Source organism: Petaurus breviceps, unplaced genomic scaffold, assembly GCF_028583685.1.
Source record: "Petaurus breviceps papuanus isolate PSGF00001 unplaced genomic scaffold, PetGlider_PUasm1.0 90564, whole genome shotgun sequence".
In the NCBI taxonomy this organism is placed as follows: Eukaryota; Metazoa; Chordata; class Mammalia; order Diprotodontia; family Petauridae; genus Petaurus; species Petaurus breviceps.
The window spans coordinates 264,681-290,059 of record NW_027187275.1 but is presented as its reverse complement, the minus strand read 5'-3'; the positions used below and the strand labels follow the sequence as shown (position 1 = coordinate 290,059).

General features: G+C 37.6%; 1 protein-coding gene across 2 annotated transcripts in view; it reads right to left on the bottom strand.

Annotated features, from left to right (window-relative positions):
• Positions 1-5,356: 5,356 nt before the first annotated feature.
• ABCD3 (ATP binding cassette subfamily D member 3) overlaps positions 5,357-25,379 on the bottom strand; it is a 94,742-nt gene continuing 74,719 nt past the window's right edge. For both annotated transcript variants that reach the window (XM_069063375.1, XM_069063376.1), the window contains 13 exons: positions 24,390-24,459; positions 24,189-24,286; positions 24,013-24,104; positions 21,251-21,342; positions 21,096-21,168; positions 20,905-20,968; positions 18,625-18,702; positions 18,463-18,528; positions 18,277-18,366; positions 17,641-17,760; positions 11,826-11,930; positions 8,920-8,976; positions 5,357-6,828 (listed from right to left, as the gene is read on the bottom strand). In XM_069063375.1, the coding sequence (XP_068919476.1) occupies positions 6,751-6,828; positions 8,920-8,976; positions 11,826-11,930; positions 17,641-17,760; positions 18,277-18,366; positions 18,463-18,528; positions 18,625-18,702; positions 20,905-20,968; positions 21,096-21,168; positions 21,251-21,342; positions 24,013-24,104; positions 24,189-24,286; positions 24,390-24,459 (1,083 nt within the window). In that variant the 3' untranslated portion in view covers positions 5,357-6,750. The remainder of the gene's footprint in view (positions 6,829-8,919; positions 8,977-11,825; positions 11,931-17,640; positions 17,761-18,276; positions 18,367-18,462; positions 18,529-18,624; positions 18,703-20,904; positions 20,969-21,095; positions 21,169-21,250; positions 21,343-24,012; positions 24,105-24,188; positions 24,287-24,389; positions 24,460-25,379) is intronic.

Here is a 25,379-nt window from a genome sequence, read left to right as displayed (position 1 = left end):
TGAACAGTGTATGATGTTCGATTACTTCCGGTCTTGTGCACCCCACCTGGCCCACTGATCAACTTTTCTCTTTTTCAACCACTACCAGATATCTTAAACATTACTGCTTCGTATTAAATTTTTAGATCTAGTACCCCTAAGCCCTTTGTTTCTTTTGGTCTCTTTTAAATGCCTCTTTCCCTTTTTCCTCTCCCTACATATTTCCCTGTCAAGTTTAAGATATTTCTACATCATACATGTTTAAAAAACCTATCATTTCCAGGTTGCTTTTAGTCATGGTTCTCAGAGCCCAATAGTTGACTTTCCATGCCAGTTGTTTTTGCTAGTAGATACGTTTATCTTCTATTCATCTTTGATTTGAGTCACTTTTATTTGCCCCTTCCCTTCCTATTTTCCAGGGAATTCTCTATGTGGATAAGGTTTTCTACTGAAGTGCCCACCAGAAATTATACACTAGAGCCCCCTTAAACCTGTTAGAGGGGACCCCTACTGGGTTCCTTGAAAACCACCTAATAGGCTCCAATAGTAAAGAAATGTTTCAGCTGTGTTGCTAAAACATGCCACAGATTCCCACAGATTCAGGTCTGTTTATGTTTGTATTCAAAGCTTTGTTAAGGGACTATGGCTTCGCTTTGCTTCAGTAGAAATATTAATGATTTGTCTTCATAGAGTAATATTGAAAAATGTTTTGCTTGAACCCAAATAATACTGGGAATGATTTGCCTTAATAAGAATAATACTGGGAATGTTTTGCTTCAGTAGACACAATGCTAAAGACATCGTACCCCTTAGAAACATATTCTGTTGCCAGCAATCACATTGTCTATAAAATTATGTCTAACAGAAAGCTTGATGCTGTCTTTCGGTCTGAGAGGCAGTCCCAGCCGGTTAATAAACACTCCTATCAAATTATAATTGGCCTAGCTGTCCTGTTATATCTCTGTCCATTACACTATCTCTATTTAATTCTTCTTCCATTTTTTCCCCTCCAGAATTATTTCAGTTCTAATGTCATTTTTCAAATCTCTTGCCAGTCCTGTGTTTCTGTCCTCACTAAGTGTGGGTGACACACAAAAGAACTGTGGTTCTTGGTTACAGTAGAAACCTGGACATATCCTGTAATCCTGATGTGGCCACAGAAGCAAAGCTATGACGTTATTGCTTACCTGGCCAACACCAGACAAGAGGATTTTGAAGAGGTCAGGAAAATAGCACTGAAGTCTGGGATAAAAAAAGATGTCAGTAAGGAATGCGTGGAATTCATCTGTCCCAGCTAATTCAGTAGCCTGTATGAGGTCTAATACCTCCCGGATAACTCCTGTGACAGACCCTGCATCATCCACAAACAGGTAGAAACTGCACCAAGAAGGAACCAAGTATGGAGCAACAGAAAAGCAGAATGACCACATGGGGTTTGAGCTCACCTTTCTCCTTGGCCTCTCAGATTAGTCACCACTCCTAGAGGGGACGCTTCAATGTTATAATAGGTTCAAAAGATACAATGACCTGATGGGGTATGCCAAGTAAATGAAACAACCACCATGAAGGTGTCCAGTGTCAAAGACAGCACAACCCTATGTTCTTCCTCTGCTTGAATCAAATTGGAGGCAAACACGGGGTTGGCCAAATCGGCATTGTGAAGAATCACGTCATTAGGATGAAATCTCTACAAGACCCCAGTGAGAATGATTAAATACAGTCATTTAGAAATTGAAGCTTTCACAATGAATCCCTGGGAAGCATGCAAAATCACACAGGGCCTAAGTATGGAATTCTCTGAGCTGATGTACAATGGTTTGTTTCTGGGACAGCCCAGAGGATGTGCTCATCTGCCACTTCTCTGCCAAGTCCCAGGCAAGGGGTGAGGGAAAAGTCCCCGGTTTCAGTTTTCATGGGTTAGGTGTACATTTTGGGCTGGGATTGTCTCCAGTCACTGTACAATGAAGAGCGGGTGATCATGAAGTATGATTATGAGTCCTCCGATGCCACTGGCTTCATCAACATCAAATTCCTCAGGCTAAAGGAACAGCATCGGCACTTACTGCCAAACAGATTTAGCAACTGTCAATACAGTAGTTCTTTATGTCACAATTTCCCCAAATAATGGCACTAAAAGCAATTCCACTTAGTGATTGTCATTTTTTTCTTTTGGGTTACAGACCTAGACAGGCCTTGTTTCATGCTCCTGTGGCAAGCAGAAGTTGTGAATGAGGGAAGAGGGGTGTGCGTGTATGGAGATGACAATAATAAAAGACTACCTTGGGGGAAAAATGTCTTGCTTTATTCCTTCTAGCTGTTATTCTTAAGGTCTTTGTGGCCACAACAGTTTTCCACTGAGGCTCTGTCCTTATGATGGAGTAGCTCTTCTGGTTTTATTTCTTGGATTTCTTAACTTATGGGATTTTTTTTTCTCGCTTCCAGCATCAAGCTATTAGATTGGAACTTGGCGCCAACTTCAGACTTCATCCACTGGCACTTTTAGACAGGCTGGGTAAACAGGCCCTATTGGATCCTATACCCTCTGTTATCTGTATGCCACTACCCCTGCCATTCTGGATGGCTTGTAACGAGACCTCAACTCCCTCCTCATCAATACTTGGCCTCTGTCTCGGCATCCTGGTGGTATCATAACTGCAGGTGTTGACTTTGTCAAGTTCTGTCTCCTTGGACAATCCCTAACTGGGAGGTGATTATGTCTCCTAAAGGCCCCAGGTAGATGTGGGAGATTACACTGGCTTGAGGCCTCCTGCAAGGCCCCCAAGGGGACCCTGGCAGAATTTACCCTATCTCTTGCCATGGCTCCCAGTGCTCTGGGTACATAGCAAGGTCCCGTCTTGGGGACTGGCTCTGTCCCCTTCTGTCCTGACAGACCAGGGCTGAGATCTGGCTTCAGGCTCCAATGATCAGCTTACACTGGCTTGTGATCTTGCTGGAGTATCCTCCTTCAAGTCTATTTACCTGCACTCACTACCCGAGGCCTCCATCAGCCTTTAGCCACCCTTCAGTGACCCTCTGGAAGAGATGGAGGAGCCTGCTTCTGTTTCTCATCACTGCTCTAAAGGCCCTTTTCCAACAGATTTGCTGGGGTGTGGGAAAGCAAGGCCCTAAGCTTCTTGAAGGCAAGGATTGGGTTTCTTTTTGTATCCACAAGAGTTTGGCACATGCCAAGTACTTAGCAAATACTTTTAAAATGAATTTGTATCAGCAAACACTGAAGTGCCTACTGAGCACAGTGCTGTGCTAGGAATAACTGCAGCACCCACCTCAGAATCTGCCTCTGAAATAGCCGCTGAAGGCTTCTTGTTCTACTCTCTGGGGTCAAAGGACACAAGCTTAGCCCCTTTACTGACAGCATGTCAGACACTGGTGGGTCAAGAGCTTTCCATGACCCAGCTGGTAACTCAAGGAAAACGACACAGGTACTGTTTCACATGTTCGCCATGCTATGAGGAGACTCTAAAGTACGTCAGGCTTGCCCCATGCCCTCTACTCCCCTGATCCAACTGGCTTTATACTAGGCTCATCACTTTCCTCTGGAATGTAGAATGAGAGACCATAGAAGGCACTGTGTACAATTCCTCATTTTACAGATGAGGGAATTTAAGCCAAGGTTAAGCAGCTTGTTTCCCCAAGGTCACACAGGTAGTGACAAGAACTGGTTATTTGAACCCTGGTACTTTTGACTTTAAATCCAGGCCTACTTCTTCTATAGCCTGCTTCCTCTCAGAGTAGTTATTCTATTAAATTGAGTTAAATTGAACCATCTTTTGTGAAAAAGGCATTATTTTTAAAAGTCCTTGTATACCTTAATATTTTAATCAGCTGTTGGCATAATAGAAACAATCTGAAAGTAGCATTTAAAAACAAAATTATGGGGCAGCTAGGTGGCACAGTAAATAGAATACCAGTCTGGAGTCAGGAGGATCTGAGTTCAAATCTAGTCTCAGACACTTTACTAGCTGTGTGACCTTGAGCAAGTCACTTAACCCCAATTGCTTTGCCTTCCCCCCTCCAAAAAAAAAATTTACTAAAGCTATCAACAGAAAAATCATACAACTGTACACAATTGACGTACACAGATTGTGTGCCAAGGAAAAATTGTTGTAGTGAGAGAAGGTAAATGTTGTACAGTAAGCCAAAAAAGTTCTATCAGCTGCGAGAAGAGAATGCAATCCAATTTCTCTCACCATTTACAGAATGTTTCCATTACTCTCATAACTTGCTGTTAAAAGTTTGTAAAGTTTAACATTTAGAGATGCACAAGGATCTTCTGAAGTTGCTTTATTATACTGCAACAAGAGTGGCTGAAAGCCACAGTCTCTCTCAGTGAAAGAAAAGCAATCCCAAAGGATATTCCCCCTCAAAAACCCTATTCTATGCTTGGTCAACTCAGTGTCTTCCCCAGGAACAAAGCATACAATTGGTATGTGGTTATATCAGGACCCTGAAACACATGAACAAGTTTTATTTTTGAAGTCAATCTTTTGAAAATCAATTTCCACAGAACTACTGTATAAAAATCTACAAACCTTCACTGTATAAATGGCTGCACTATTTCTCTATTATGATATAAAGTAATTTATCTCTACTTCTACAGTTAATAAACTATAGGAGCTCTTTGTAAAGGTATTATTGTAGAGAAAAACACTAAAGAAATTAAATGAACTGAAATAATCTAAATAATGCTAAATGTTACTAAATAAACTAAGCTCCCAGGGAGCTTGAACCTTTTCTTACACTTTTGAGCATTTCTCAAAGCATACAGGGGCAGCTAGGTGGCACAGTGAATAAAGCACCAGCCCTGTAGTCAGGAGGACCTAAGTTCAAATCTGGCCTCAGACAATTGACACTTACTAGTTGTGCGACCTTGGGCAAGTCACTTAACCCCAACTGCCTTGTCATCCCCTCTCCCCCAGGAAAAAAAAAAAAGATAAAGCACAGTTAAGTGTACCCTTGAGGAGTTAATAAAGAATCCAATTGAGATGAAAAAAGAAATCAACTATTTCTTTGGTAACAGGAGTTCAGTATGTCAGACAACTGACATTTCCTAACCTTATTCTGTTATCACTCTAGGCCACTTCAAGAATTTATTAATATTTAAAAGCAAAACTTCATGCATAGTAATTCCTAAATACCAAGAATATCTTTTAAGAAATATGATTATAATTTAAGAAATATGATTCAGAAACATATAGGAAGAGTACTTGATTGAAATATACTCAACCAAAACCCACCAATTTTTAATAAGCCTTTTGGGGAACCTATGATCATTTATATTATTCTGTGTGCTGTATAAACCACACGATATTTAACACATGCTACAAATCAAAAGTGAAAAGGACAAACAAAAGTCATCTTATAAGATCTGATTTTTTTTTTTAATTCGAACAGAAAATAAATGAGAAGTAGATAATTTTTCTAAGAGAAGTGGTAAAAACATTGTTATGTCTCATGGAATGAGTACATCAAGTTTCACTTTAGTAGCCAGTGATCTGCAGAATTATGCAGGGACAAGAATACAAAAAGTGCCTTTCTGAGCCCCAGTCTGGATAAACTGATTATACTAATTATACTGATTATGCTAGTTGAAGTTCTCTTTGTGTAAGTCAATACATGTAATTTAAGTTTGGTTTGCAGAGACAGTATCTTAGGGGCAATCAACTTCTACATCAGGACAGAGTAATTAAACATAACGATCCAAATATGAAAGGGCATTCAGAAGTCACACAGGAAAACTAGACCCTAGGACGCAGATAATTTCTCCCATCTGCACACTGTTTTGATAAAAAGACCATTTTTTAAAAAAAACATGAAATCATGGTAAGAGAATAAAAGACTACATTGCCCATTAGTGCAATACCCTCACACAGGACATTCCTATACCTTAGATGTTAATGCTACAGAACCACCAGACTTCTAAGGAATGATCTACTAGGATACACAAATTTGTCCAACTCTTAAAAAAAAATTTTTTTTAATCTCTTGAACAGTGGTGCTTGATTTCTAAAGACCTTCCCAAACACTGAGAAGGTAAGGCAGATAATATCCACCTTTGTAAGCAAAACAAAGTGGATGTCACTACATCTCCAAAAATAACTCCCAAACCAACCCAACACTGTAAAGGAAGGGGGCACGTTTGTTATTTAGAAAAAGAGAGATCAGAGAGGCTTTTTTTTCATGGAGTCAAAAGCACTCTGAGACATGAGGAATGAGTGTAAATGTGGCAGCTAAAGAAATCTGTCACTGTGCAACTAACTGCTATTATGCGATGATGTGAAAGATTTTCATTATACACTATGATTTTTTTGTGTGTGTTCCCCAGTACCTTGGTACAGGCAAAGAAAACCCAGGACTGTCTTTTTAGAACAGGACAAGTGATGACCCCAATTTTAAATAGGGCTCTTCACTGAAGGAAAAGGAAGGTCCACAAGAGTCAAATTAGCTGACTTCAAATGGTTTACATCCCAGGATGAATCAGGTTACACTGATTTAAGCCCAATTTAATTCAGGCAGGTTTTTAACCACAAGAATAAGGACATTCTTAGTACATATTAATAATTAAACCAACATATACACAATTAGCAATATCCTACATAATATTAAATGTTTTTAACCGCTTGTTTTGGATTATTCTATTCCTAGAGTTAATGGTTTTTAAACAAGCTTAGTAACTTTATTTTACAATGTACTTTGTATTTCCACGAGTACTCTGAATATTATTTCAAGGAAGCAGCAGAAATTCTTCAAATTTTAAGAGCCAAACTCAACTGTGTCTTCAGTTATCTGCTTGAACTCATAATTGCCTCTCCCATCCATATGCAGGTAATACTGTAGGGAAAGAAGGAAAATGCATTTTAACTAGGATAAAGTCTCCCTCCTCTCAGCAAGCTTTTACTTATTACATTAAAATTTTTGCAAATTTCATGCCACTACAACTCAACTTCTAGTGCAGATGACTGCAAGTCAGGCCTATACTGAGAGAAAGAATGTGCTGAAGAAATAAAACTTTTTCAAGTGAACTAAACTGTTGCTTTATCCTGAAGATAGTTAAAAAAAGATTTTGTCTGCTTAATAAAACCTCACCATCTAAGATGAGCCTCTAAGAAAGCAAAGGGAAAGTTCTCAATAACAGTGGTAAGGTATCACAAAGGAGGTAGAAAGCACACTTCTATCTTGAATGTTCAAATATCTGCTAAAGGGCTGGCCAAAACAGGGGCTAAGGCAGCAAAAGAAGTATGGAGGGCAAAGAAATATTTGTTGTGATCTGCAGAGTCTATAGCTTATTTCTGCTAATACTATATAATACCTATGAAAATACAAAATGATAGCTTACTAGAGGAAAAACTAAAAGGCATTTCTCTTAGGTTAACAGTGTTTCTTGAAGGAATGTAAGAAATTCTTCAAGGAGGAAATAAAAATGACTGATAAATAGCAGAACCTGTTGGAATAGCAGTCTTGTCTATTTTTAAATTTTTTTTATTTTTCACAATTCCATGTTTTGGTTAGATTTTATTTTTCAGACTCCTGGATGCTCTCTTTTCTTGCCTTTCACATTTCATTACTTATTGAGGATCACGGTGTGAAATTCATACCAGCCCTATCTGTATTTTACCTATGCTTTTTAAAATTAAAAATTAAAAAAAAATTTTTAATTTTAAGAATTTTTAAATTAAAAGAAAATTTTTTTAAAGTTTTAATTGCTTAGAATATTTTTAAACTGTAGACATACACAAAGGTTTGGGTATATTTTACAGGAACTTTGATTTGAACAGTTATCTCTGTTGAAGAAAAAATAGGCTTTGTAAAATTCCATGTATTAGAAATTAATTTTTAAGGCTAATCTTTGGCTTAAATAGGCCAAGATAATTGTATTCCAGTATCAATAACTTCAATAAGAATACTTTGAGGCCTTTTCTCTTTAAAGTTCTACACTAAGAACATTTAGCAATGATTTCTAATATTTCTGAAGTAATTCCTAGTTAACTTTTTACACCTATGCATCTTATCTCCCCAGGTAGATAAGAACTTCTTTGTGTCTTTAATAGTTAATCAGTAGACTTTGCTCATATCAGGTGCTCAATAATTGTTTCATTTTGTCATAATTCCCTCTTACCCAAAAAGTAATTGTAACATCAATTAATCTTCAAACATAAGTGAAACCAAATTAATTTATTTTTTAGAGTTTCAGGTGCATTTCTGGTGACAGAGACCACTGATACTCTAGTTACTAGAGTCTCACATACCAATGACTTCACTCTAGCATACTGACAAATGGAACATGACATGCTGACCTCTCACTACAATGCTACAGAACTTTTTATAGTGGAAGTTCATACTTTAATAATTCTACTCAGAAACTTTTTATAGTACAATGAATAAAAGCAGGATAGAGCAATCAATCTCTTCTCCTAACTATGAAAACAAAACATTTCCCAAATTCCTATTTAATAGTCCATCCCTTTTCTCAAAGTGAGATAAGAAGGGCTGTATTTAGTCACATCCCTATAGGGGTTATAATCACTATTAAATCAGAAATGACTAAAAATCTATTTATAGATTCACACAATGAACTTCCCCTTCACCTGTTGTGGGGGATACCTCCAAGTAGAATACAAATTCCTTGAGGAGAGGAACTGCTTCCATTTTTGTCATGATATTCCCATTGCCTAGTATGGTGACTTACACATAATATGAACTCTCAGTTCCCACAAAGAAAGTAATTTGGAACTGTTTATATTTTCGGTAACACAAGATCATAAATAAAATTCACAGTATTTAATAAATATTAATGAAATGACCATTTTCTAGAACATTTTAAAAGAATGAGAAAGGAGAAGTAACTAAAAATATATGAAATAATTTTTATTTGGAAACAATAAAATAAAAATTCAAAATGAACTAAAAAAAAAAAATACAAACCTCATGGTGCTTCCAAAGCGATTTTCTATGAGACACTGTGAAAAGGGTGATACCAACCTAAAATTGAGAAAAATAATTTATGTATTTATAAATGATACTTCATTAATAAGCCAGCATCAGCACAGTATGTGAATTTTGCACGTGTAAGCCCTGAATTCTAATGACAGTTCTGCCACTAGATGTGTGATGTAGTGATTAAGTCAGATAATTTCTCTGAGCCTTAGTTTCTGTCTGTAAAAATAGGAAGATCGCCTTCCAGCTCCACTATTGTAATGACAATATAGCCATAGCAATAACTACCACCACTCATATACTGATGTAGCTCTTTATAATTTATAAAGTTCTTTCCTCAGAAGAGTCTTGTGATTAAGTGATACAAATACTATTACTCCCATTTAACAAATGAGAAAACAGGATGAGGGAAATAAGTGATGTATTCCAAGTCACAGAGCCAGTGAGGGCTGGAGCCAGGGCTTGAACCTGAGTCTTCAGAGTTACACATAATCTCACGCTCTTCTCAGTGCACTCTACTTCTTTGGCAGCTAAAAGTGACTGACCCTCTCTTTCAGGTGGCACAGACAAAATCTAAGGTCAGATAAAGTGCACTAAGTCCTTTCAATCACATTTCAGAGCCAGTAAATTATTTTCACTGAAATGTAAACTTCAAATTCAGTTATTTTGCTTAGGTATTTTGAAAGCTATTATTTCATGAATGAAGATTTCTGCTGATAAAACCTTATCATTAGGTTTGAGACACATCTGATTAGATTTTCACACTTCAATATAATAATAGACAAATGAGTATGAAAGTTATTACGGCTATATAGAACAAGAAAAAAATAATCACATAATTGATCTGGAAGAACAAAGGTCAAGAATATCAAGGGAACTGGTGAAAAAAAAATGTGATGGAAGGAAGCCCTGGCAGTACCAGATTTCAAACTAAGTGGTAATTATGATAACAGTCTTGTACTGCCTAAGAAAAAGGGTGAAGGGTCACTGGAAGAGATTACATACCTAGTAATAAATGACATAGAAAATCTAGTGTGTGATAAACCCAAGCTTTTGGAGCATGAAGTCACTATTTGACAAAAACTGCTGGGAAAATTGGAAGGCAGTTTGACAGAAACTAGACATAGACCAACATCATACACTATATACCATGATAGGGAGAAAATACACAAATGATTTAGACATAAAGAGTAATATCCCAACTAAGTTAAGAGCATGGAAAATTTTACCTGTCAGGTCTAAGCATAAGAGAAGAGTTTATGACCAAACAAGAGATAGAAAGGTTCACAGAAATAAAATGGGGTAATTTTGATTACATGAAAGTAAGCATCTGCACAAAACTATTGCACCAAAATTAGAAGGAAAGTAGGCTACTGGGGAAAAAGTGTCATGGCAAATTTATCTGATAAATCAATGTCTCATTTCTCAAACATATAGGAACTGAGCCAAATTTAGAAAAATAAGAGCCATTCCCCGGCTGGCAAATGGTCAAAGGATATAAACAGGCAGTTTTCAGAAGAAAAAAAATCAAAGCTATCAATTGCCGCATGAAAAAAATGCTCTAAATCAAAGCTGACATGAAAAATGCAAATTAAAACAACTTTGAGATACTACCCACACTTATTAGATTAGTTAACATGACAGAAAAAGAAAATGACAAATGCTGGAGGGGATGTGGAACAATATGGACTCTTAATACACTACTGGGAGAGCTGTGAATTAATCTAACCATTCTAGAGAACCATTTGTAACCATAACCAAAGAGCTTAAAAACTGTGCATACTCTCTTACCTAGCAATACCACAACTAGATTTGTATCCCAAAGAGACCAAAGAAAAGAGAAAAGAAACTATTTGTATGAAAGTATTTATCAAAGTTCTTTTTGTGGTGGCAAAGAATTGGAAATTGAGGTGATGCCCATCAATTGTGGAATGGCTGAACAAGTTATGGTATATGAATGTGACAGAATACTACTATGCTGTATGAAATGAAGAGCAGGATAGTTTTAGAAAAACCTGGGAGGGCGGCTAGGTGGTACAGTGAATAGAGCACCAGCCCTGGAGTCAGGAGGACCTGAGTTCAAATCTGGCTTCAGACACTAAACACTTACTAGCAATGTGACCTTGGGCAAGTGACTTAACCCCAATTGCCCTGAATTCCCCCCTCCAAAAAGCAAAAAAAACCAACAAATGAAAAACCTGGCAAGTCTCATATGAACTAATGCAAAGCAAAGTAAGCAGAACCAAATAATCATATGCATAACAATACTATAACAATGTTCAGCTATGAAAGACTTAGCTACTTTGTTCAAAACAATGATCCACGACAATTTAAAAAGACTCACAATGAAAAATGCTATCTAGGGGCGGCCAGGTAGCACAGTGAGTAAGAGCACCGTCCCCAGAGTAGGGATGACCTGGGATGGAATTCCGCTCAGACACTTAGCACCCACCCAATAACATCTGGCCATATAACCTTGGGCAAGTTACTTAAGCCCAATTGCTTAGGGGCGGCCAGGTGGCTCAGCGAGTAAAAGCACCAGCTCCAGTGTTGGGATGACCTGGGGATCGAATCTGGGCTCAGATACTTAGCACCACACCCAGAAATAACTGGCCTTGTAACCTTGAGCAAGTTATCAACCCCAATTGCTTTAAAAAAAAAAATGCTATCTACCTCCAGAGAGAGAATTAATGAACAATGGAATTTGAATTAAAGTATTCCCTTTTCACTTTTTTTTGTTTATTCCTTTTTTTTTCTTTGCAAAAGAAATGTTTTGCATGACTTTGTGGGTATAATTAATATATTTTTTGCCTTCTCAAGGGTAAGAGAGAGGCAGGAGGGAGGGAGAGAATTTGGAGCTCAAAACTTAAAAAAAAAAATACTCTGACCCTTACCTTCCGGCAATGACTGTAAATGTAGCCTTCTACATCAACACTAACAGCACTAGTACATTCATCTAAAATGGCAAACTGGGGTTTATGGTAAAACAATCTTGCCATCTGAAAAAGAAAACAAAAATATAAGAATAAGGTCAAAATAGTCATCTAAAATACAACAATACAAAGTACATTTAGTCTAACTTATTTAAATATAATTACTCTTTATAAGAAACAATAGTGATACACATTTGTGAGCTACACAAAAATTGTTTCCAGGAATTAAAGACAGGTGCTGAAGCAATGAACATGAGTATTTTTAAAAGTAGTATTTTATCAACTTACACTGAGGAACTGAGGAGCCCTTTGTAAAGGGACAAATGCACATTTTAAAAATATTTATATACAGAGTACTTATAAAAGTACACTAAAGTCTCAATTTAGGCTTAAATAATTTAAAATTTATGATGACATCAGTGGAAGTTTTTACCTTTGTATTTATCGCGAAAATAAGTCTGCTATATGAATAATGATTACAGTATTACAGTGGATATGTTTAATCTGCTTTGAACATGTTTTAAAGAGTTTACTCTAGTTTCCTCATTTGCAAAATGGGGATAACAATACCTTAAGTACATATACTTCATAGTTCCATTATGAGATTTAAATGAGATCATGTATGTAAAACACTTTACAATGCTATATAAATGTCAGTCACTACCACCTCAATGTGTGGAAGGAAGTTTGCAAAGAGATATTTTTAGCTTTGATATAAGGAAAAACTTGTAAAAATCAGAGCTTTCCCAAAGTAGAACAGGTTGCCTTGTGAAGAAGTGGCTTCCCTCTCACTGGTCATCTTCACAGAAAAGTTTGATGACTTTGTTGACCATGTTTTAAGAAGCACTTTGCTTCTGGTATGGATTGACTTAAGACGGTCTCCAAGTTCCCTTCCCTTCTATAACATTCTGTGAAGGCTTGGGGACTGAGGTAGTAAATGGGAACAGTAAATGCTAGCTTTATATTAATGGAGAAGAGGGATGCCCACTGCTGTTGAGTACAAAGAGAACTGGGGAGTAGGAGTAGAAGTTATAGGTAGATATATGTTGGCTCAGTATAAAGAAAAACTTTGTTATAATAGCTTACATTTACAATGCTTTAAAGTTTACAAAGCATTTTACTATCATCTTTCTGGACATGATGCCCAGTAACACTGGCCTTGCCATTTCTCACACAAGACACCGTCTCCTAACTCTGGGCATCTCCACTGACTGTCCCCCTGGACAGCTTGGAATGCTTATCCCTCATCTCCATCCCGACTTCCTTCAAGCTTTACCTGAAATTCCATCCTTTTCAAGAGGCCTTTCCCAATTCTCCTTAATGCTAATGACTTGCCTCCTTTTAGTATCTCCAATTTACCCTGCACCTATATGTCTGTACAGAGCTGTTTCCATGCTCTGCCTCCCATTGGAGTGTGACCTACCGAAGAGCAGGCCTGATTCCTTTTTTTTTTTTTTAAAGCAATCGGGGTTAAGTAACTTGCTCAAGGTTACACGGCCAGTTATTATTTCTGGGTGTGGTGCTGAGTGTCTGAGCCCGGATTTGATCCAGGTCATCCCAACACTGGGGCCGAATGCTCTTACTCACTGAGCCACCTGGCCGCCCCTAAGCAATTGGGGTTAAGTAACTTGCTCAAGGTTATACGGCCAGGTGTTTCTGGGTGGGTGCTAAGTGTCTGAGCCTGGATTCGATCCCAGGTCATCCCGACACTGGAGCTGGTGCTCTTACTCGCTGTGCCACCTGGCCGCCCCAGCAGGCCTGATTTCTAATACACAGGCGGGCACACAGTGTGCACTTTTTAAAAACTTGATGACTGACTGAATCTACTATCTCCCTTAAGCTTCAACCTGACATTACCAATTGCCCAATGGGCATTTCCTTCACTAGAATCTATTTCCAATCTGCTGTTCTCTCTTTTGCTTCTTTGGAGAGACTCTACTATGGATTCAAGTTTTTCTATTTCCCTAATGACAAGTTCTGCCATTTGTTCCCTCTTAACTTCTGCTCTAAAGGTGTTGATGTGTCTACTGAACCATTATATGCCTTCCTTTTGTAGTTCCACATACTCTTGGGAATCCACACTGTTTTATGTTTCTTCCTTTTGAGAACATTGACAGATTTTTTTTAGTGTGTTTTCCCCCTTATATTGCCCTGTTACATACTTTTTCCCTCGAAATTTCCTCTTTGACGGTGGCGATGAATCTTAAAGTTGTCTCCACCTCCTCCCACTGTGAGGAATTCCCTTTCCATTGGCCTTGGTTCCTGCTCTAAGCAACTTCTGGAAGGAAAGGCCTGTCTCTAGTTGGGTGGCAGTCTCCTTTCCATTAGAACCAGTGCAACCCCATGTAATGACCCATTGTTCCAGTTCCTTCTATTCTTTAGTTCTCTAGCTAAGTGTATGCCACTTTTTTTCAGGCTTGAAGGAGGGTGGGCTAGGTATTCTGGAAGAGTTTCTGCCACCATTGGGTTCCTTAAGCTAGGTGCCACTCTAAGAAAATCATGGTCTCCATCCCCTTAGTCCTTTCCTCCCTCCACACTTGGCCAGGCAGAGTTGAAGTCTACTGCTTTTTGTAAGAATGCCAGGGGATGAGGACAGTGTTCTAGAAGATACTGCTGCAGGAGAGAAATACCTGAGTAGGTCCCAAATCAGAAGCCTTTTAAGTTGGTTTCTGCTCTCTAAATGGTAGAGGCCAGTGGGAAAGGGAAAGAGGGCACTGGATGAATAACAGAGATTAGGGATTGACACTAGTAGACTGTGACTTGTGTGGCACCCCAGTTTCTTTCTCAACTTGTGGATTTAGTTGCAATTGTTTTGACCCCTTCTGAGGCTTTTGAGAGTTAGTGGGTAGTGGAGAAAAATGTCTAGCTCTCACCTTTTTGGTCATGTGACACAGCTTTTAGACATTTCAAAAGATGTCATGGAAACAGCTTTTTTTTTTTGTTCTGGAAGACGGGGTCTTTCTAGTCTCAAATGGACCTCTTTCAATTCTAAGTAAGATTCTAAAGGGAAAAAAAATACCTCACCTCTGCCCAAATATAAAATATATTCTCAATTTACCCTATGTTACCACATATATAGTTAGTTCTTGGTTTCTATTAAAATCACAATTTTCATATCGTAGATTTTCTGCATTTCATTTTCTTTAACATTATGCATATTGCTGTTATTCAGTCATTTTTCAGTTGTCTAATTCTTCATAATCCCATTTGAGGTTTTCTTGGCAATTATAAAGGAGAGGTTTGCCACTTTCTTCTCCAGCTCCATTTTCCAGATGAGGAAACTGAGGCAAACAGGGTTTAAATGATTTGCCCAGGGTCACGCAGATAATAATTGTCTGAGGCCAGGTTTGAACTGACTCCAGGGTTGGCACTCTATCTACTGTATCCACTGCACCACCTAGCTGTGCACAACCATTCATACCAATTTTAATTTGCTTTTATATCCATGAAGTCACCTTTAAAATAAAATTTTCACACTTCTTTTTGCTAAACCTAATAATCTCAAAGATATTCCTCAAATAAGTTACCACTTTTAGTTGCTGATACTTGCCTGTCTTCTCATCTATATGATCTATCCCTGTCAATCAGGAATCAAAAACAATTAATTTGCTCATGTTTTATGGGAGAGGCACACACCTTATCATAGGTTCAGATTATGACTTGAACAGATTATTTTCTTTTGGGGAAAGGGCAAAGTAACTCATCTCATAAGACCAGGAAATTGGAATACACAAAAAAGGAGAACAGAGTTGTAGGCAGGCATGATAAATAACAGATAGATGAGGTTACCAGATCCACACCTCGGTGATCTCTGGCTCCCTACTCTCTCTCACCTCATATACCCATGCACTTGCCAGATTTTGCCTCCACCAGCATTTCTAATCCATTCCCTCCTCTCTGCTCCCACAAGCCATGCCCTCATTCAGGCCCTCATCAGGTCTTGCTTAGATTATGGAACAGCTTTCTCATTGGGGCCTCTGCCTCAAGTCTCTCTCCTCTCAAATCTATAGTTCAGGAAACTGAAAAACAGAAAGTCCTAACGCACAGGCTGACCATTTCATTCACTTCAATAAGTTCCAAAATACCTTACTCCCTCTAGGATAGAGTGCTGGACCTGGAGTCAGGAGCACCCGGAGTTCAAATGTACCCTCAGATATACTTATAGCTATGTGAACCTGGGCAAGTCACTTGACCTCTACACCTCAGTTTCCTCATCTGTAAAATAGGGATAATAATTTTACCTGCCTCCCAAGGTTGTGAGATGGCAACCTGAGATATCTGTAAAGTGCTATATAAATACCAGCTACTATTGTGAAGTCAGGTGGCACAGTGGATAGAGAACTGAGCCAAGAGTTAGGAACACCTAAGTTCAAATGTGCCCTCAGATACTTAGAGCTATGTGAACCTGGGCAAGTCACTTGATCTGTCTGCCTCAGTTTCCTCATCTATAAAATGGGGATAACAGATAACACCTTACAAACTTGCAATAAAGATGAAAAGAGAATATCTGTAAAGTGCTTTGCACAGAAGATGTTTTAGAAATATTTATTCTCTTCTCCCTTCTTCTGTTTGCCATTTAAAGCCCCAAACTGTCTGTACTTTACTCTTTTTGGCACAATCAATCCACCAGCAGCCCTGTTCCTCACAAACAGACAGACGGCAGGCTCTTAGAATCTCCTCTACAAAGCACCTCCTGACCCTGCATCTGAGTAAGAACTTCAGAAATGCACGCTGGGTAATTTACTGCTTTCTATCCTCCCAGTTACTGCCCTGCCCTCTCTACTCTAAACTAGGCTAATTCTAATGAAAATTCTGGTATATAAATGGAGTCTGACACAGATGTAAAATCTGTCTCTATCTTAACAGATTCACCAAATCATTAATCATAATGTATCTACATTTGGTAAAAGTCAAGCTTATTTGACTTACCATCACTATGCTGGGACTTAATATACTTCAAAAAGAGAATCCACTAAATTCTGCACAGATGGCATCAGATTCTTTTAATTTTGATCATTATATGTCAAAAATTCAAGCACTTCTGTGTTGGGCTGGGGGGAGGGTCAGGCTTTGTTTCAGATCTGTGATTTCACTGGTGTGTGGAAACTCCTTCCAAATATGAAGATCTGCAACTTTACCTTCTATCAGAGAATTCCCTGGAGCATTGAGAAGCTAAGTGATCAAAGCTAGATGTATCAATGAGAGGATTTGAACTCAAGTCTTTCTTACTGCAAAGCCCATCCTTTGTTCACTAAGACATAATACCTCTATTTAGGATAGGCTTTGAAAATTTTTATATCATTACAGAGTACTCTATTAGATCCAGAAACAACATGACTCAGGAAAAAACTGAAGTTTTAAAGAGTAGAAAAAAGGTGAGAGAACAATAATCAAATCCAAGAAAAGTACAGAATCAGAATCAGAATACAGAATCAGAAAAAGGATGTGATTAATTTTCATTCTGGCTGTTATATCACCATAATTGTATACACCTACTCTATTCTCAAACACTTCTGGTAACATTTTAGAAAGTGATTCCTATAAGGTGCCAGACTAGAGGGCTGTTTCTCTTTTTGTCTGATTACATTTTAGAATTCTCATTTCAAACATGTCCATCAGTCATATTATACTCCTAAGTATAATTAATGTAAAAAACAATTTCCTAAAAAATTATTAAAACAAAATTTACATTCTTGATTATAAAATCACTAGTCTATACAACGACTTTCTTGAACAGCTAAGTATTCACTCAATATTTTCTGGAAGATAGACATACCGCCATTCTTTGTTTTTCCCCACCACTGAGTACGTCCATCCAGTCCTGTACACTGTCCCAGCCTCCTTCCCGTTCCAAGATGTGACCCAACTGGACATTGTCTAAGTATTCCTTCAGTACCTTTGAACAAAATTATTACAGATTAAACTTGTTATCCAATTGGCATACTTCATCTTTCCCCTTTTAGAAAATAAAACAGGGGCATGGGCATTCTTCTATTGTCAAAGATATCCACAAGTTGGTTTTTTAAAAAATACTTCCAATTTATCTAATATGTGTCACATCAAAAATATGTTAAGCAGCTTATAGAAGAATATAATACTGTGTGCAGTTAAAGGGTAATGAGAAAACAAGGGGCAATAACATTTCTAGATAATCAACTTCAAAGTTAAGGTTGAAATATTAAAGTATGAAATGGTCACTGTTTTAGATAAGAAGCTTGTTGAAGGACAGAGACGACAAACTGGAATGAACTACTTGATACCAAAAATGAAAAGAATAAAGCAGAAACTTTTATGTACTCAAATTTTTGCCCTACTGAGTACTCTAACCTCAGGGCTACTGAAACAATCACCAAATGAGACAAAGAATCTACAACATGTTTTAAATAGGACTGGGATATAAACACATTCTTACATGATCAGATATCCCCTTCCTTTTCTGGTCCTCTTTTCCATCTGGATAAATCACCTGGTCTCGAAGTGTTCCAAGTGTCATATAAGGTCTCTGATTTATGACAAAGAAAAGGTCGAAAGAAATGAGACAGTTTTTTTTAATATCTTCAAACAATAGATTATGAAATAATTCTTAAGAGGCTCTTACCTGGGGAACATAAAACAATTTTCCTCTTTCAGGTTTAGTTAGACGCCCACCAAAGAGAGGCCACAGCTAAAAAAAGGAAGGAAAAAAAAAGATTTCAAACTTTTTTTGATAGTTTGGCAATACAAGGCAAAACTGTACATTTTGAACTTAAATTGAACTTACTTCACCAAGAACACGAAAAAGTGAACTTTTCCCACATCCATTTGGACCACAAATCAAAACATTTGCTCCAGATCGAACCTAAAATATAAATTAGGGAACGTCAATACATTGCCACAAAAATATAATCGTCGTTCAATATGTTTATTGTTGAATTTTAAGCAACTACTGAGTGAAGAGAATAAGGTTATCCCATCCATATTCAATTATGATGGCTAATTAAGGACGTTTTCTCACCTTATCTTCAAATACTTTTCCTTTTCTTTACCTCCTGTTCCCCTCTTTACAAAGAAGAAGGTGTTTAGTGTGCTCAATGCTAGTGATTCTTTAATAATAACAGATAACATTGATATATGGGCTTTAAGGTTCACAAAGAATTTTACATATTTTTTATATGTAATGTTTTTACATACATATTTGCTCCTCAAAACAACCTTGTGAAATCTAATTCCATTACAATGTTTCTCTTCTCTATTCTCTGTCCGATTCTAGATCATAGGTTCTTGCCCTTTCTTGGATAGATTCTCCCCCAGGCTCCCATCACCCTTGTCCTCAGCAGACTCCAGGCTTCTCTAGCTTGCTGTGGGTCCTTAAGCTGTAAGTCTTCCATGAGCTGTGCTCCTAGGACTAGGCTTTTCTGTTTAGATCCCTTCGCAAGTACCCAGGCTTCTAGCTATCTCTTTTAGCAGCTCTGAGCAGGCAAGATAAGTACTATACTGTCTCCTTGAACTTCTTGAGGAAAAATACTACTCACATCAGGGTCAGATAACAATCTTCAATACTTTCCCAAAGGAAATAACAAAGTTTAGAGCCAAAGGGGGTTTATAGGACATTTACTGCAACTACCTCATTTAGAGTGAGGAAAGTAGCTCAGATAAAGAAAGTGGCTTATTATCAAAGGTCAACTACTTCTACATGGAAGGAGAGTTGGAATTTGAGCCCAGATTCTATGACTTCAAATAGAATGCTCTGTTACCTATACAATGTATACCTTTGGTACAAGATTTCAAACTATATATAATGTTTCTATAAAATCTATATAATAATGATACAGATTTTCTCCATAATTAAACATATAATGTAAACATTATTATTATTGATGTAAACTCACATAAATAACACAAAAAGTAACCCTTAAAATAGCCTGCCTTACCAGCCTATTATAATCTTGCAAATAAACACAATAAATTTAGAAACAATAAAACATCTATATTCTTCTCATTCAGTTGATAGAAAACAAAATTCAGTATTATAATGAAGTTGGCATAGGATATCATATGACTTATGTAATAAATTATTTATACTGCCGCTTTGCCACCATCCCAGTCTTTAGAGCAGGCCTGCACAACATATAACCGGTTCATGGGCTGCTTGCGTCCTCCCAAAGGATTTTGGGTGGTCCACGAAAAAGGCAGAGGATGTAAAAGAAAGTAAAGATGCAACGAGTGCTTTGTACATGCCCTGTTTAACCCGCCTTCCACTAGTCACTATTGCGCCCATCTTGTAACTTGGCAGGTAGGCTGCCCTTTGTGCACTTTCTGGTTTGTCACATGACCTGCAGCAAGCAACCTTTGTCAATCTGTCTCTAGTCTGAGAGAAGCAATTTCATGATAAATAAAAATCTTAATAAGAGAATTGATATTAATTGAAATTTCCCTTTTTAAATTTAAAATTTTAAATTAAATTAAATTAAAATTTAATTAAATTTAAAAATGTCGTTTATCTGCAAATTAGTTTAATCATTAGTTATACCTTTACTGGGAAAGTGTGCTTCTAAAAACCTATCTTTGGACTGAAGAAGTTTAGCGTATTTTAATGTTGGCCCCTACCTACTGCCAAATTGCATAAGTCTGCTTTAGAGTCACAACAAAGAACGTTATTTAAAAAAAAAATTAGGGGCGGCTAGGTGGTGCAGTGAGTAAAGCGCCAGCCCTGGAGTCAGGAGGACCTGAGTTCGGCTCCGGCCTCAGACACTTAACTAAAAAAAAAAAAAACTAGCCGTGTAACCTTGGGCAAGTTACTTAACCCCAATTGCCCCACAAAAGGCAAAAATAAATAAATAAATAAATAAAAAGAAATCAGAGGTGATTTTAATTTTACTTCTAATTTGGTAGAATTTTAGTAAAACAGTTTCTTAAAGCTATGATATTTCAATAAGCTCAAAGACTTGCCCAATACTCATCAGGTGTCAGAGATGGAACCAAATAATAAATTTTCATATTAATTTTCTAGTTCATATTTTTAAAGTAGTTTTATTTTATATATAACAGTATAAAAACTTACTTCAAAGTTAAGATCTCGAATCAAGATGTCTCCATTTGGTGTTGCTAAAGGAACATGATCAAACCTACAAAGAAAATTCACAGACAAAGGAAAACTTTGTACTAAACATGATAATGTACATAAGGCCATTATAAAATGAATATTGTAAAAATGCCAATTAAAGCTCTGTAATGTTAGTTTTTTAAACATACTTAATAACATTATCCAAATTGATGATTTCTCCTCCACCAGGGATCAAGGGAATGACCTGAGCTCCTTCAGCACCTTAAATGACAAACAGGTATCAAAGGTTAATGATGAATCTTTAAGAACAGGAAATTGTATAAATGAACTAATTTTTATTTACCTTTCTCTTGTTGAGACACCATTGTGCGCTCGTATTTGCCATTATTCAAGTCCTTCAGTACTTGCATTAATTCTGTAATTCGAGCTGTGAAACTTTTTTAAGAATTAAAGAAACAATTTGTATAGTTCCATAAAACTATATAGTTTCACAAAAGTAATATGTTTATGAATTAGAGCCAAAGAAAAAAAATTAAAAACTAAAAAATACCAAATCAGTATGCTTATATAAAAAGCCATTATTCTGGAAGCAAAAGTACCTGAGGTTTTGCTACCCATGTGACCTTTGGCAACTGAGCCTCAGTTTACTCATCTCTAAAATGATCTGTGAGGTTTCTTTTAAGCTTTATAGTTATTTATGATCCTATATTCACCTCGTTCTCTCTCACCTTCTCCCCACATGCCTTGCCACCAGAATCAGAAATTAGGCTCCTGGAGCCTTAACCTTTATCAATACCAGACCTGGGGCCCCTATGTCCTACATAATGTTTGCTTCAGTCCTTCCTTATCTCCACCTCCTGGATTCACTGGTTTCCTTTCAGTGTCAGCTAAAGTTCTGCCAAAGGCAAGAAGACTTTCCCAACTGTTAATCTGAGTGTCTTCTGTGTCAAACTACTCCCAATTTATCGCATGTGTGTGTATGTGTGTGTTTGTATACAGCTTTTGCATGTAGCCTCCCCCATCAGACTGTATGTTCCACGAGAGCAGGGACTGTTTTTAACCTTCTGGTGTGTCCCTAGTGTTTAGCACTGTTCCTGGCACATAATAAATGCTAGCAGAAAAAGAACTGCATATGGAGACAGCAAATGATAAAGAAAAAGACTTATTCCTAAGGAAGGAAGAGAATAAGGCAACAGAGTTGTCAAGGAATCCAAGGGAGTAGAAATTGAAGAAAAGAAAAGTTATCAAAGGAACATAGACTTAGAGTTGAAAGGGACCTCCAGGGCCAACTAGTCCAACTCCATAATTTTTAAGATGGGGAAACTGAAGTCCAGAGAGAAGTGAACTGCCTAGGGTAATACCCAGAGGTAGAAAGTGATAGAGAGCCAGGATTCAACTCTAGGTCCTCTGACTCTCAACTCTGCTTCTTTCCATTGAACTATGCAGCCTATTAATAGAGTAAAATATTCTAATATTCTAAAGATAAAATCCTAAATATTCTAAAGCCAAAATTTTACAAATGTAACTTATTAAAATAGTTATAACACAACAATACAGTAATTATTAAGTGATTATATACAGAGTAGTGTCCCTTCATCTCTCACCCAACTGCCCATCTCCGGCCTTCTCTGTGAGTGCCCTCGGCCTCTGGACCCTCCTTCTACCTCCTTCCAGAAGCTCCATTTAAAGAGGGTTCCCAGGTCAGCCGTGTCCTCATCTCCCACCAGGCTACACTCCTCCAGGCCTTTCTCCTGCCCTCTTCCAGCTTAATTTAATGTGCTGTCTCCTTCTTTAGAAGGAAAACTCCCTGAGGGCTTATATTTGTATTGCCACTGCTCAGCAGTGCCTGGAAGAAAGTATGTGGTTAATGAAAGCTTGCTGACTGACTGCTGTGCTAGATCCTGCCAGAAATCTGAAGCTTAGACAAGACACAGTTCCTGCCCTCAAGAATGGGGGGAGAGGAGAGAAGCTGTGTAGGAAAAACATTTACTAAGAGTCTTGCTAAGTGCTTTACAAATATTATCTCACTTGAAGCATAAAGTCCACTAGTAAACTAGTCAGTTAAACAGAATTTAGTAGAACATCAGATTTAGTTATCAGGACACTGGTGAGCTCTGTGAGAGAACATTTTGTACAGTATTAGAGATGACAACTAGAGCACAAGAGGTTGAGAAATAAGTGCATGAGAGAAATTTGAATAATCTGTGCTTTTGAGTTTTCAAAGTTCTTTCATATAGCATCACATTTGGTATGATGGTTTTCTTAGGCAGGCAGGGCAGGTATTCTCATTGGCATTTTACTTAAGAGGACTCACAGCAGAAAGGACAAAGGACCTTCCCAAGGTATCCTAACTAGAAAATGGTAGAGCTAAAATTAGCACATTTCCTCTTTCCCCACAACACAGTTGAGTCTTTTCTTGTCTCCCCAGTAAGCTGTGAGCTCCCTGAAGCCAGGGGACGTTTTTAACTTTCTTTGTGACCCCAGCACACAGGACTGTGCCTGGCGCAGAACAGGCACCTAATAAATACTTGCTGACCAAATGACTTAGGGCTGTTTTTTTGCAGTGGAAGTGAAGAACTGGCATAACCCAGCAACATCAACTACCTGTACTAGCTACAATAGTGAAAACAGACCAGCAAGAGCAGCTGGCAGAGTAAACCTGCCCCTGGATAGTCAATGGAAGATCTGCCTTTTTATGCTTCGGCCATTCTCAATGCTGCTGCTCCCTCTGCAAGAAGTGCCCACTTCACCTCCAGAGATCCGGAGCATCCTCACAGGCTGAAGCCCAACCTTACTCCCACCTTGTAGCCTACCTTGACTCCCCTGAGCTAGAAGTCATCTGTTCCCCCTTTTAATTCCCACATCAACTTGTTTTAATGATTCATACAGCATTTATCACAATCTCTCTTATCCAGTTATCGCACAAAAGTGTTACACACTCCATTAGACTAAGTTTCTTGAAAAGACATGTGTCTTAGATAGATCTTTGAATCTCTCAGTGTGCAGACAATCAACAAATATCTGCTGAATAAATTAACTAGGTGTCATCAATAACAATATACAGGTAAAAAAGACTTTTGCTGTTGTCTGTTACCAAGTCCTTACCCAGCTAATCTGGTCATTTCACGACCGGCCAAGACTATTCTGCCCAGAGCTTGAGACATTCTCAGAAGCATTCTTCCACTTTGGTAGTAATCCTTAAGCAGAAATAAAAGTTTATTTTCACTTTCATTGTCTAATTAGATAGGATATTATATTGGCTTATTTCACAAACTGTTTACCTCCAAAAGTTCTGAATGGGTACTCTTAAGATGTCGAGGATGCGATAAGTCCAGGAAAGGACGACTAACAACCAGGTAACCAACCACAGTGGCAAGATCTGTAACACAATATTTATACTTAAAATGTTCAAAAATAAATACTTGATGTCTTCTTTTAAAATATCTCATCCTATAAGAAAAAAATTACTTACAAATACTTACATTTGGCAATAATGCTATCAACAAATCCCATGGAGAATCGAAATAAGATGAAATTATGTAAGTGTTCCACCTGGCCAAATATAAAAGTGAAACATACAATATTTATTGATATTTCCCATGTCTTAAAAATCACATGAGATTAAAAAACTATGAACAGCTAAGAAGGAAGATGTGAAAGAAAAGAGATGAATGATATCAATTCAACTATGAGAGAGGAAGCCGAAAATTAGAGAAAAAACTTGTATCTGACAAGGGTCTGATATCCAAGATATATAAAGAAATGACAAATATTTAAGACTGAAAGCCATTTCTCAATGGATTAATCAAAGCAAATGATCAAACAATCCTCAAAAGATGAATTAGATGAACTATTAATGTTATGAAAGATTGCTCCAAATCATTAATAATAAGAAATGCAAATCAAAACAACTAGAATGTTTACCTCACACTTAGGAAAACAGCAAAGATGACAAAAAAATGGTAATGATCAATGCTGTCAGGGCTACAGAAGACCATGGTCTATAAGATATACTGATATCCTGTTGGTGGAACCTATGAATTGATTTAACCATTCTGGAAAGCAATTTAGAATTATGCTAAGAAAGTAAATAAAATGCCTATGCCATAGAATGAGGATCATAAATTTAGACCTTGAAAGAACTTCAGAGGCCATCAGATTCCTATGCCCAGAGAGATTAAGAGATTTGTCCAAGGTCACATAAGTAGAGACAAAGGTAGAAGATGAGCCCAAGTTCTAACTCCAAATCTAATGGTCTCTATCCTATACCATACCCTTTGACCTAGTATAACGGTAATGGTAATTTGAAGATCATCCTTGCCCCCTTGATAGGCTTAAGTGAATTTAAGGACCTTCCCTGATTTGAAAATACACTCTTCCACCCAATAGGCTGAATATGGTCACATGGAGCCTGTGGTGGGAGGCCTGTTCTTCAGGAATGCCCACATGCTGTTACTTTGTGATTGGGCAGT